At 52.2% G+C, this 13,502-nt stretch overlaps 2 protein-coding genes across 2 annotated transcripts in view; both read right to left on the bottom strand.

Moving 5' to 3' along the window:
- LOC110302713 (zinc finger protein 431-like) overlaps positions 1-2,010 on the bottom strand; it is a 9,859-nt gene extending 7,849 nt beyond the window's left edge. The window contains exon 1 of the mRNA XM_029482623.1: positions 1,890-2,010. Within this exon, the coding sequence (XP_029338483.1) occupies positions 1,890-1,892 (3 nt within the window). The 5' untranslated portion in view covers positions 1,893-2,010. The remainder of the gene's footprint in view (positions 1-1,889) is intronic.
- A 1,731-nt stretch (positions 2,011-3,741) lies between these two features.
- Ankrd24 (ankyrin repeat domain 24) overlaps positions 3,742-13,502 on the bottom strand; it is a 14,199-nt gene continuing 4,438 nt past the window's right edge. The window contains exons 7-21 of the mRNA XM_029482176.1: positions 12,810-12,880; positions 12,573-12,679; positions 12,202-12,389; positions 11,627-11,664; positions 11,035-11,115; positions 10,836-10,943; positions 10,151-10,186; positions 9,973-10,071; positions 8,923-8,995; positions 8,551-8,669; positions 7,113-8,453; positions 5,902-6,069; positions 4,618-4,746; positions 4,197-4,262; positions 3,742-3,955 (exon numbers count right to left, since the gene is read on the bottom strand). Coding sequence (XP_029338036.1) covers positions 3,878-3,955; positions 4,197-4,262; positions 4,618-4,746; positions 5,902-6,069; positions 7,113-8,453; positions 8,551-8,669; positions 8,923-8,995; positions 9,973-10,071; positions 10,151-10,186; positions 10,836-10,943; positions 11,035-11,115; positions 11,627-11,664; positions 12,202-12,389; positions 12,573-12,679; positions 12,810-12,880 — 2,702 coding nt within the window. The 3' untranslated portion in view covers positions 3,742-3,877. The remainder of the gene's footprint in view (positions 3,956-4,196; positions 4,263-4,617; positions 4,747-5,901; positions 6,070-7,112; positions 8,454-8,550; positions 8,670-8,922; positions 8,996-9,972; positions 10,072-10,150; positions 10,187-10,835; positions 10,944-11,034; positions 11,116-11,626; positions 11,665-12,201; positions 12,390-12,572; positions 12,680-12,809; positions 12,881-13,502) is intronic.

Raw genomic sequence — 13,502 nt, 5'->3', positions numbered from 1 at the left:
TATGTAAGTACACTGTAGCTGTCTTCAGACACTCCAGAAGAGGGCGCCAGATCTCGTTACGGATGGTTGTGAGCCACCATGTGTGGTTGCTGGAATTTGAACTCTGGACCTTTGGAAGAGCAGTCGGGTGCTCTTACCCACTGAGCCATCTCACCAGCCCTCTTCTTCTCATTTCTTTGTGCACAACTACTTGACAAACTGTGATCAACTGCAGCCAACATTATCCAAGCACCGACCAGCCACACACCTCATGAGGCCCTAGTATTTATATCTTCTCTGAAAACTTGCCAGAATTCCAAGTATTACACACTCACAGAAACTATTTCCAGCTGCCAAAATCACACCCCTGCTAAACCATGAAGCAAATCCTAGCCACCTGCTGTGAAGCACTCCCATATCCCTGCACCTGGAATTAAAATAAAACCATATTCCCATAACATTTCTGTGTATTTTCAAAGAAACCAAAATTACACACCTCACACTAGACTCAAGCTATGCCTAGTGTCTCTGTTCTTGCTGCCTGCTGATCTGGACTGAGACCTGTCACAGCATGCCTGCCCATGTGCAACCATACTCCCCACAGTGGCGATGATGGACTAACCCTCTGAGATGGTAAGCAATTGCTCCTTTACAAGAGTTCCCGTGGCCTGTAAGGGACTTGCTTGTGCACTATAGAAGCATCACCTGCCAATAAAAAAGCTGATTCGAGGGCTGGAGGAATGGCTCAGTGGTTAAGAGCACTCACTGCTCTTCCAGGGGTCCTGAGTTCAAATCCCAGCAACCACATGGTGGCCCACTACCATCTGTAATGGGATCTGATGCTCTCTTCTGGTGTGTCTGAAGACAGCTGCAGTGTACTCATATAAATAAAATAAATCTTTAAAAAAAAAAGTGGAGGACATCTAATGGCCTCTTCTGTCTTCTATGGGCCCCAAACACCCAAATGATGAACACAAATATATGGAAGCAAAATACAGGCACATGAAGAAAGTTTAGTAAATAAAGAAGACAGATCCCCATATCACTTATACGTCACAATTGATAAGTTGGCCAGAAATACACAGAAATAGAACAAATATCTGTAGCCAAATCTATAACTTTATAATTAAAAGGATCAAGGAACTCAAAGAAGAGAAATTGCAAGATTGTAGACAAGAAGTCTCAATATTATTTTAGTACAGAATCTGAGCTATAGATTGAACAAACGTCCACTAAAAGAGTCTAACGATTTCTGCAATGAGCGACAGGAAGCCGATGACACAAAAGGTCAACATGAATGAAAACATGAGCACACAAGACTGAATAAACAGCACGGTGACACCGTCTGACTTCTAAATTACCCTACACCTGCGATAAAGACTGTGCTGTTTGAGACCGACAGAACATGAGAGAACAAGAACACTTAGGACAGAAACACAATTAATATTCGGTCGATTTTGACAACTTATGCAGGGGAACACAGTGAGTCTGGCCTTACTAACACACGTGACTGAACCACCNTGGCATCCACATGCGAATGTGTTAATGGCACAGACTTTACACTGCGCAGAGTTAACTGCGATGGATGCTACACCCGAATGTCAAGTGCCCGGTGCAGAACTTTAGAGGACACAGAGAAACTAGAGCTCTGCCTGTCAGAAAATCTGCCTTTCCTGACGAGAAAAGCCACGCGTGCGTGACCACTTCCCAAGCACCGACTCCCGCGTCCCATGCTCTGCGCAGGTTCAGCCAGGGGAACGGAGTCAGAGAGAGGTCCCGCTTCCGCCTGGAGGTGCAGAGACCTCGGGAACCAACGCGATCACACCGGACGCCGCCGGTTCCCGCACCCCAGGGCAACCCACACGGGCTCCCGCGGATCCTACCCGCGTGGGGACGGCGGCCCCGCTCACCATGGCGCGGATCCCCAGCTCGCCCGCTCTCCTCACAGCTCCTAGTAGCCGGTCACAGCGCAAAGCACGGGACACACTAGAGCTTCCCTCAGACTCACAGTCAAACCTGAGAATGGCGGACCGGAAGTTCCCGCCTCCACTCTGCTGCCTCGAGACTCTGATTGGCTAATGAAGCCTGAGTGACAGGAGCATCTTCCTTAGGGACAGAGTAGCCCTCAGGGACTCAACACTGTGGTTCCCAGCCCTGGGCTCCACCCCAGGCACAGACCATAGAACCTGCACCGGTACTGCAAAGTCGTCCCTGCACTTTTCCTGCACACAGTAGGCACGTCTTCGGGTAGTCATAGGGTGTCTAGTACACATAGATCGTTACTCTATGTGCACTGTGTGGTCTCTCTGCTCACAGCTGAATGACGCCCAACCCATTCAGGTCAAATTTAAGCCACCCAATTGATACTCACCAGGCATCCTCAATTTTATTAAGGCACAATTAAGATTTCTCACATCTCTCTCAGCTGTACACTGTTGGCCAAATATTAACACTTTCCCAGCCTTCTGTGGTTGCAATGGCCTTTCATGCCACCTTTTGGGAGGTGGAAGCAGGGCATCAAAAGCTTAAACCAACTTGGTCTGAGACCAAAAACATCCAAAATTAAGGTCCCAAAGGGGAGGTTCTAGGGTGATGATCTGGGATGGAAAGATGACAAAAAAAAAAAAAAAAAAAAAGGTTGGCATTGGCAGTTTTGAACGCCTTTAATTCCAGCACTTAGGAAGCAGAGGCAGAAGGACCTCTGTGACTTTGAATCCAGAGTGAGTTCCAGGATAGCCAGGGCCACACAGAGAAATCCTGTCTCAGAGAGAGAGAGAGAGAGAGAGAGAGAGAGAGAGAGAGAGAGAGAGAGAGAGAGACTGAGAGAGGAAGAAGAGAAAGAAGTAGAAAGAAGCAGAAAGAAAGAAAGAGAGAGAGAGAGAGAGAGAGAGAGAGAGAGAGAGAAGGAAGGAAGGAAAGAAGGAAGGAAGGACAAAAGAAAGAGAAAATAAGAAAGTTAGTTTGGTGTCATAGGCTTGTGTAAGCTGAGCAGGCTCCTGCTTGTCAAAACACAGTCCATGCATCCAGTCATTTAAGGAGATTCCCGAATGCTGTGGGAACACTCAGAAACAAGACAAGAGTCTTGCGGCCTCTGTGTGTTCATGCTCCTCCTGGCGTTTGTTGGTCCATTGGAGTGAAATTACTTCAGATTACATAACTTGCTGCTGTTATTCAAGAAACTGGTTTGCTCCTAGGGAAAACATGTTTCTCTCCTCTCTCTCTCTCTCTCTCTCTCTCTCTCTGTTTTTCCAAGGTTGGGTTTCGTTGTAGCCCTGCCTGTCCTCATGCAACCTTTCATAAACCCGAGAGCATACACTGTCTGAGACTTTGAATAAAGATGCCTATCGCATGAGATTTTAGTCTGCCTCAATTATCAACTCCATCGTCCCAGACCCCACCACCTCTAGAGTGGTCACAGGGTTCCACCGCTGACCACACTCCCACCCCTTCCTAGGTGTATCTCCACCCGAGAGAGACACAACTCTGTGACTTGGTTTCTTTAAGTGTTACATTGCACTTACATTTATTGCCATAGTCGCATGATGGAACCAGAAGATCAAACTGTGTTCTGAGTGCCCTGCCCCATGGCTGCCCTTTTCCTGCCCACCCCCGCCCTTTTACACACACACATACACACACCAAGCTTGTCCTCCTGAGTGGGGGTTGTGATGTAGGTGGCATATCAGGGCTCCCAATATATCAAATGGGGAGTGCTGGGAATCAGAGGGACAGACTACAGGGAGTGTGGGGTGGTCAGCTGGCCACCATCCATAAGGCCCCAGGCTGGTCTCCCACTGAGTGTTGAATCTTGTTCATTCCCTGGGAGCTGGGGAAGATGGTGTCTGTGGCTTCTGCCTGTAGAGGTGAAGGATGGAGACTGAACAGTTGAGCTGTGTCCTCAGCGACCCTGAGCCTGAAGCCGCTGCATCTGCAGGATCTGGCTCAGAATGCACTGTACATCCTCATCCATCTGTCCCTGGTGAGGTGGGAGATGACAGAGGCAGAGTCACACCCTGATGCTTCTGGTAGATGCTACCCTGTCCCTTGCAAATCTGTCTATTCAAACCCAGGGTGTCAATGCCCCCAAGAAATAAGTCAGTGCACAGGGATGTTCCCAGAAGCCATGAGGCTGGCTCTGAACAGAAGGAGAAACTAAGGCCCAGGTAGTGGCAGGGGATCAATAAAGCTGGGCTGGAGTCAGGAGGCAGAGGACTCACCTGAATGGCATACAGGAGATGGGTGCGGTATAAAGCCACCACAGCGCCATGCTCCCGGGCCTCCTCCTGTGGACACACGGGAGGGGGGGTATCAGAGGTACAAGGTCATCCTTGTGTACATTGTGAATTTGAGGTCAGCCTGGTCTACATGAGACCCTGCCACAAAAGAGAGGTGGAGAAAGAGGAAGGGAACAAGAGGGAAGGGAAGGAGAGAAGGGGATTTGGAATGGAAAAGGAAGGGAAGCCCATCTAGAGGGAGACACGCCCACAGAGTCAAAACCCCATGTCCAGTGGCTGCTAGTGACTGCCTCGGGAAGTGTCTGAGGTCCCCTGCCCAGCCTGCACCCTGCCAGCCACCCCCACCTCTACCCCAATTTCTCTATGGCTCCCATCACTCCTGCTCCATATACAGAGCCAGTACCTGTATCTGCTGCTGCAGGGCTGTCACCTGGCCGCGTAGAGCCTCCTCCTCCTTGGAGCTGGCTGGGGTGGACTGCTGCAACTTCAGAGCCTCCTTCAGTGTAAAGACTTCTTTGGACAGGTCTGTGATCTGGCAAAGGGAGGGGACCCTGTGAGTGAACATGCTGAGCTAGGCAGGGACCAGGGACCTCTGCACCTTTCCTGGGCAGCCTGGCACAGGGTCACTGATTCGAGCCAGGAGCTGAGCTGACTCAGCCTCTGACCACACTCCTGCTTGCCAGAACACAGTCCAGGAATCCCCTCATTTGAGGAGAATTCCGAATGCTGTGAGAACACTCCAAAAAACTCTGTATTTATACAGCCCAGGGCTTAAAATGTTCCTCATATTTTTAAATATCTGGAGAAAAAGAAATCCAAAGAAAGATCTATTTTGTGACCACTGAAGGGATTCCAAATCACATACAACACTTATTAATAAAGTTTTATTGTTACATGGCTGTGTCTGTTCACAGCAAACAGGGACCAGACATTATGGAGCCTCCAGGTCAATAAATACAGTTTTTTTTTGTTTTGTTTTGGTTCTTCATAGAAAACACCCTGCATCCCCTTATCTTAAGGCCTATATTGGCACACCTTGGAAAAAAACAGGGCCTGGAGCTGCCTGGCCAGACCCAGCAACCCATAAAGCCAACTTAGGATTTTTATCTCATTTTATGGGATGCCCAACATTGACCTGTGACTTCCATGCATGCACATGCACACAAGGGGCATACACAAAAAAATACAATTGGGGGCCAATGATACAGCTCAGGGGTAAAGACACGTGCTGCCAAGCCTGTCTCTCTACATGAGTTTAATCCCTGGGACCCACATGCTTGCACAATATGGATTCAGGCAAGTTGTCCTCTGACCACACATGCATGCTCCAAGTCCAACATAAATAAATATGTGTCATTTTAAACATTTTTTAAATGTGTAAATGGGTTCAAATCCCAGCTTATGACCCATTTCGTGGCCATGTAACCTTGTCGGAGTGGTATCACCTCTCTGTGCATATTACTTCAAATGGGGATTAAAGAACACATTACAGGCTGGATATCTGTTACCATAGTTACCATTGCGCATCAACACCAAAAGTGAATCTGTGACTTTCTTCCTTCTGTGGGACTCAGTTTCCCATGTGAGAAATGGGCTACATTCTCAAGCCCTTGCTGGCTGGGAGGTTCTTCAGTTTTGTGTAATCTCGGGTTAGTGGGCACCAACAGTGAGCAAGGAGGGAACCCACCTTCTTGTCCTTCTCCTTGGCTTTGTCCAGGGCCTCCTGGGCACGGCTCTGGGCCTGGCGCGCCCTCTCGGCCTCTGTACGAAGCCCCCGGAGCTGCTGCTCGGCCGTGGCCAGCTGGGCCTCGGCTGCGTGCCTCTCGCTCTTCATAAACAATGCCTCACGCTGCACCTGTGACCCAAGCCCATGCGTGACTCTCGGGACATTTAGACCCCAAAGTGGCTTGGATCCTTCGGCTCTTCCCACCCTTCCATGCTGAGCTGATACCATTCCACCTCAAGGAAGGTTCTGATTCCCACCCGACCCTGGTAACATCCTGGTCCTGCCAAGAGCCACTGGCTACTGGCTGTTCGTCCCTGGACAGTTGATTAGGCCTCTTTGTGCCCTGGTGGCCTCATTTGTGGTGCAAGCCTGTGACCCAGATACTCGGGAAGCTGAGGCAGGAGGATCAGGAGTTCCAAAGCTACACTGTGACTTCAAGGCCAAAGCAAGAACGGAAACTGTCACACACACACACACACACACACACAATCCCTAAGGAAGTTTGTTCGCTTTTTTTGTTTTGTTTTGTTGAGACAGGGCCTCACTGTGAAGCTGTGGGCACACAATATAGTTGGCAAAAACAAAATTTTCAACTCAGATGGGACTCAGTGGGTAGAGAGCTGGCCCAGCATGCACCTCTGTGTATACATGTCCTACTGATGCTACACCTATCATCCCTCTAATTGGGAGGTAGACGCTAAAGGATCAGGCTTTCAAGATCAGCCTCAACCACACAAATCTCTGCTATAAAAACAAAACACACACACACAGACTAGGGGGCTCGGGAATGGCTCAGGGTAAAGGTGCTTGCAGCTAAGCCTAATAGCCTTGGTTGGTGCTCAGGATCCACATGGGGAAGAGAGGACTGTGTCCCACAGGCTGCCATCTGACTTTCCCACCATGCCATGTGTGTGCACCACAATAAATTAAAACTAAATAGAAATACTATGGGCTGGAGAAATAGGGAAGGGGGTTAGATCACTGCTCTTGCAGAAGACCAGGGTTCAGTTCCCAACACCCACGCGGTGGCTCATGTCTGTAACTCCAACATCCAGTAAATCGGACGCCCTCTTCTGGCCTCCGGAGTACTGCGTATATGTGATAGACATTCACGCAGACGCCCAGGCCCACGCGGAAATCCTCTGAAAGGACAGCCTGGCGCAGGCGCTCACCTGGAAGACCTCTGCGCTAGTCTTCTCGTGCCTGCGCGCCAAGTCCGCCAGCTGAGCCTGCAGCCGGGTCACGTGGTCGCGCAGGGCGCCCAGCGCGTGCTCGTGCTCGTCCGCAGGGACCGAGGCCCCGCGCATGCGTTCCAGCTCCTCGCGAGCGGCGTCCACCGTAGAGCTGAGTTCGGCGACCCGAGCCTCGGAGGCGGCTAGCGCTTGGCGCAACTCCGCAGCCTCTGTGCGTGCGCGCTCGCCGGTGGCCGTGGCCGTGGCCAGCAATTCCCGAAGCGCCTCTAGCTCGCGGCTCCGCCCCCGCGCAGCCTCCTCCGCTTCTGCCTCCGCCTCTGCAAAACGGCCCCGAGCAGCCTCTAGCTCGGCCGCAGCCTCCCGCTCCCTCCTGCGTAGCGCCTCCTCCAGACCGCGGATCCGGGTCTCCAGCTCGGCCTGCAGCGCCGCCGCCGCCGCTCCCGGGTGCAGGATCGCAGCGCAAGGGTCCTCCGTGCCGCTGGTCTCGGCTTCCGTAGTCTCTGTCACAGTGGCCTGTGCCCCCGTGGGCTCCATAGCTGTGTCCTGCGCTCCGGTGCAGTCTGCCTCCGTGGCCTCCTGGGTGGTGTCCTTGATTCCTATGGCTTCTATCGCTGTGGTCTGCACTCCTATGACCTCCGCCACTGTGGCCTGCACTCCAGTGGTCTTCACTGCTTTAGCCTCTAATCCTGTGGCCTGAATTCCTGTATCCCGCACTCCGATGGCCTCCATGTTTCTAATCACTGTTCCTGCGAGCCCTGCCTGTGCCAACACATCCACCTCATCAGCTTTCATTCCTGGATTCTCTTTTCCTGCTGTATCTTCGGCAGCCACTGGCTCACTTTCGGCATTGTCGCCTAGAGCTTTAACATTTAGGGCCTCAGCCATAGTAGCACTAGTGTCCATTTCCTCGGCTGCCACTCTGTCTTTCCCCGTGGCCTCTGAACCTGCAGCCTCGGGTTCTATGGGTGCTGCTTCTGAAACCCCTGCTTCAGTGTTCAGGACGCCCTTGGAGCCTCCTGCTTGGAGTTCCATTCCATTTGCTGTGGTTTCTGCATATGTGGTGCCATTGAGGTCTGGGACGCTGGGTCCATTCTGGATAGTGATTCCCTTATCCTTGATTTCCTGGTATGCTGTCTCTTCTCCTTGAACCCTGGGTGGCTCCCCCTCTTGCTGCTGCTGCTGCGCATGCATGGCCTCTGTGTATTGCCTCCGAAGCTGCTCAAGCTCTGCCCGTAAGGATTCATACAAGACCAGGGGGACGACCTCAGGCTGACTTTCTTCTGCCATCTGCGCCTCATCCTTTTCAAACTCCTCAAGGATCTGGGGGTGGGGAGGCAGACAGGCTAAGAGGTGGGCTCACCATGTTCCCTGCCCACCCCGAGGTCTGCAGAGATGTCCACTGCCTCAGTTTCCCCACCTGGACCTTTTCCAGCAGCTCCTGGTTCTGCCTAGTGAGCTGAGCCACCTGCTCCTGTAGGGAAGCAACTATTTCCTCTGCTGATGGACTCTGGTTCTTTGGCATCAGTGCATCAGCTCCTGACAAGGTTGAGAACAGCACAGAGTCAGGCTGGGGACACACGCCATGAGGGACAGTCAGGAGCTGCTCAGTGGGGAGCTGCATTGCCTCAGGCAGGTGGGGATCACAGTGCCTGTGCCCTTCTGGCATCACGCACCTCCTCCATGGAAGGCCATGGTCGTGGCTTTGTGTCCACATGGCCATCCACCCCTCAGAATCCCGGGTAGGCAGCGGGGGGGGGGGGGGGGGGGGGGGGGGGCGGGCAGATCTCACCTGGGAAGTCAGGCATCTCACCCTCCTCATCCTGCAGGGTAGCTACATCATAGCTTGTGTTTTCTCTCTCATTCTAGGAGTCCAGCACAAAGTAGACCTTCAGACCCTGCTCCTTACTGACAAGAGACTTTAGGTCCTCCCAAACTGACAATGTCCATATATCCACACAACAGCGGGGTTGGGGGTCAGCTCCAAACTGGCTGTGTCTGTGTCCGCTGAGCACCCAAATGGCCCTTCCACCTTCTAGTGAGATGCAGGTATGGACCAGGGCCTTCACATATGCTAGACAAGCACTCACCACTGAGGGATGTTCTGGCCAGAGTCGAGGCTCTGGGCTTGAATCCCAGCACATCCCCAAGTACATGCTCATCTCTGTGTATGTCTGTGCCATGATGTGCTTGGAGGGATATTTTATCACACTTATTCTGTGTGTGCCTGCAGGATGTGCACACACGCCACAGTACGAGGTAGCAGTCAGAAGAATTGGTTCTCTCCTTCTGTCATGTGGGGAGTGGACTCAGGTCAGTAGGGTTGGCAGCAACCTCTTTATTGACTGGTCTATATCACCAACTCTAGTTGCACACTCTGAGCAGTGTGTGGGTGTCTGTGTGAGGGCTGTGGCCTGTGTGTGACTGGTATATTTATATGTTTGGGGCACGTGTGATGTGTGTGTCAGAGGGGCTGCAATCTTTGCATGGGTGCGTGTGTTTGCAGAAGTCTTGATAAGTGTGTGATTTTTATGGAAGTCATGCGTGGCTGGGACATTATAGATGCACCATGGTGCATAGGTGAAGTTCTGGCATGTCAAAGTTGGCCACACTCTACCACACTCCTCACCCATGCCGGGACCCCACCCCTTACCCCTCCCAACACTGGCAGGTCACACTTTGATGAAAGCCCCTTTCCACATTCACTCCCTGCTTTTCCCTACATCTCTTTGGCCATTCCAAGCTCCACCCCACCCAGCCTCTTGCCCTGCCCCTAAGGCAACACCCTAATCCATCCGGAGGATTCTCCTTCTTTGGCTGTACACTTCCAAGCCCCGCCCACCTCCAGCAGGGACAGACGGCTCTGCAGGCTCTCCACCTCCCGGCCCAGGCTTTCCTTCTCCACCTGCTTCTCCGCCAGCATCTGTTGCAGCTCCTGCACCTACAGAGACCGAGGTCAGCACTTGAGGATTTCAGGACACTGGACCCTCCCAAACACTGGCTATGCCCTCCCCACCTACCTGTCTCTCCAGGCTGTGCACTGAGCTGGCCTCCGCCTCCAGGGGCTGCAGGTAGAAGTGGTTGGGACTGGACAGCCATGTACCACCTAGTGTCTGGTAGCCATGTCTTTTCTCCATGTACAGTGAGCACCTACTGTGTGCCACTCTGACTGATCTTTCACACTGTCAGACCCCATTCCATTCTTTCACTCAGGGCACTTTGGTACATTGCCTGCTGTGTAGCAGATCCTGTGCAGGGCCATTCATTCACTCATGCATGCATTCACTCATTCCTCACTGTGGNCCACTCCTCATCNAGTATTCATCCACTCTGAGCTCAGCACTTTCACCTGAGCCTGCCCTCATGGGCGAGCCCGCCCTCATGAGCATGCCTTTGAGTGGTAGAGTGCTCTGGTGAAATGAAAGAAGCTGAAAAGGAGGGTACAATTTCAAATATGGTGGCAGGGGAGATGTTGGAGAAAGGCAGCCTTGGGGACAGCTGGAGGGACAGCAATTCTGTAATGTAAACACCATGGGCAAAGGCCCTGGGGCTGAATAGAGCCTGGATTGTTGAAAGGCCAGTGAGGGGACTGCGTGTCAGGATCAAAGGGACAGTGGGGAAGAGAGGGAGAAGGAAGGATGGGAAGGTAGGTTGTAGGATATCCCAGGGAATTGCTCCAGACTGCAGGGCCTGCAGCCTCCTAACCTCCTTCCTCCTCCGTTCCTTGTGCTGTTCCAGGCCCCTGATCTTCTGCAGAAGCCGGCCTCTCTCTTGTCTCAGGCGCACAATCTCCTCATAAGCATCCCGATCGTCCTGTCCCCTCCCCATCAGGGGACACCACTTTAGGTAAAGTCTCTAGAGCTAGCAGAATCCCACCTTGCCACAGGCTCCCCCCAACTCTCACAGGAACTGGTGTGCTGGCTGGAGGCTGGGGTGCCTTCCTCTTCTTGGGGGCTCCTTGTTTCTCATGGCTCGACACTGAGTTCTGATGTGGGCAGAGGGGGTGTAGCACATGGGTACAAGGCCAGGATCCACTTCGGGGATACAATGTGACCACCCGCTGCTGTCAGCAGCCTCCGCTCCCCTGCCTCCTCCATACTGTAAAGGACCACGTGTCTTCCCACTTATTCTAGATCGTACGGTTCACTGTTCATACTTTATACTTTCCCTGGCTCTGTCGGCTTCTATGTCATTTTCTATTCTCCGTGAAGCCTGAGACACAGCAGACCCAGGGCAGGAATGTGGAAAGTGGCCAGGCCCGCTCTTGCTCTGCCTGAAGCAGCTCTTAGCAACCCCAGTCCTCAGTCACCTGTCCCAGATCCACTGTCCCTAGTGTGTAAGACTGCTGGTTTTCATGTCACTGCCACTGAGCAGGGACAGATCCTGGATAGGGGCCATGACAGAACTCTGTACGTAGAGGTCTGTCTCTTCCTGTAGGTCAGGGGACAGTGAGTGGTGCATAGCATGGGAGACATTCACATCTTCCGGATTCCTACCTGGGATGAGGCCTCTCCGGAGTCCTCCTCTAGAGAGGCTGGGGAGAGAGGGGAAGCAGTCGGGCACACAGTTCTCAGTTCTCAGAAAGGTCACTGGCCAACCTAAGGTATTCCACAGGCTCTCAAAGCTTCCAAAGCATTAGTGCTTCTTTTGTTCATACTGTGAGTCTCGCTCTGTACCTCAGGCTAACCACAAACTCAGATCTAACGGCTCTGGTCTCCTAGTCAGGCACCACAAAGTCCAGCCTCTGAATAAGGAACAGTAATGTAGAGAGACCTATGGGTAGAGTCCTGGGTGGGGAGGACCTTTAATCTCTCAGAGACTCAGGGCACTGGAGCTCCAGGTTAGAGTGGGTGGGTGGGGTGCCACCTCTTAGGAAAAGCAGAGTCTCTATACTAAGGATGACCCAGAAAATCACAGTGGACCCTCAGACCACTGGGGCTTCTTGAAACTGCCCTGAGTTAAGAAGCATGAAAATGCTCATGACAGCAGACTGGAGTACCTCAAAACTATCAGTAACATATAAGGAGATGGCCAGAAACTGCCTAGGAGAGCAAGGGTAGGTCTTGCATACCACTGGGAGGTGAAGAGCGCCGTGCAGACTCGTGTAGAAGCTGCAAGATGAGTTTGTCTCCAGTCAGGGCTCCATAGTGAGTGGCATCCTGGCCAAGTGCATCAGTGATGTTCAACTGGGCTCCACCCTGCAGGAGTACTTCAACGGTCTCGGGGCTGCCCCCCTCACATGCCAGCATCAAGGCTGTCCTGTGGGGTAAAGGAGCTGCTGAGGGGACAAAGGCTTGTCCCCAACACCATACAACTGTCTCTGTACCCAGGCCAGGAAGAGAAGGGAGGAAGAGGTGACTAGGTCACCAGCTTAAAGAGGTCAAGATATTTGCCCCAAATCCTGCAGCATATGATGGAAAGGTCTAGAGGGGAAGTGCTCACCTGCCTTGCAGGTCCTGGTCGTTTGTGGCAGCCCCCTGCTGTAGGAGGAGGCGGCACAGATCTGTGTGACACATCTGAGCCGCTATGATGAGGGGTGTGGCACCCGACTGGTAGAGAGGATGAAACGGCATGAGTCTCACCCGTACTTTGCAGACGATGCCTGGGGTGTTGCCCTTGGTGGGCATCTATTATAAGGATAACATGTACCTCCCACCCAATGAGACCCCAGCAGCTCACCCGATCCCGGGGGTTCATGTGTGCCTTAAAGGAACAGAGCAGCTTTGAGCAGGACAGACAACCACCAGCGGCTGGGACAGACAAGAAAAAGAAGAGTGGGTGGGAGAGACAGCTGCCTGCCAAGATCACTATAGTTTTATTGCTGAGACAGTGTCTTCGTCTGTAGCCTAGAACTCACTATACATTATAGCAGTTAACATTTGTCATCTCAGCATCTGGGAGGCCCAAGCTGGAAGATGGCTGCAAGTTAGGGGCCAGCCTGGGCTACAGATTGAGACCATACCTCAACTAAAACCTCAGAGCTGGAATGATGGCTCAATAGTTAGAGCACTGGCTACTCCCACAGAGGACTCAGGTTCAATTCCCAATACCCACATGGCAGTTCATGTATGTAAAAGTTCCAGGGATCTGACACCCCTTTTTGGCCTCTGATGGTACCAGGCACTTATATGGAACACAGCCATGCATGCAACCAAACCACACTCACACACATTTTTAAAATATTTTTTCACAAAAATGTAAAATCAAATAAAAACAACTTATTAAAAAATGGGTCTCGGCCAGGTGTGGTGGTGCATGCCTTTAATCCCAGCACTTGGGAGGCAGAGGCAGGTGGATTTCTGAGTTCGAGGCCAGCCTGGTCTACAAAGTGAGTTGCAGGACAGCCCGGTCTACACAGAGAAACCCTGTCTC

Source organism: Mus caroli, chromosome 10, assembly GCF_900094665.2.
Source record: "Mus caroli chromosome 10, CAROLI_EIJ_v1.1, whole genome shotgun sequence".
In the NCBI taxonomy this organism is placed as follows: domain Eukaryota; kingdom Metazoa; phylum Chordata; class Mammalia; order Rodentia; family Muridae; genus Mus; species Mus caroli.
The sequence above is the reverse complement of the archived record's forward strand: the minus strand, read 5'-3'. Positions and strand labels throughout refer to the sequence as shown.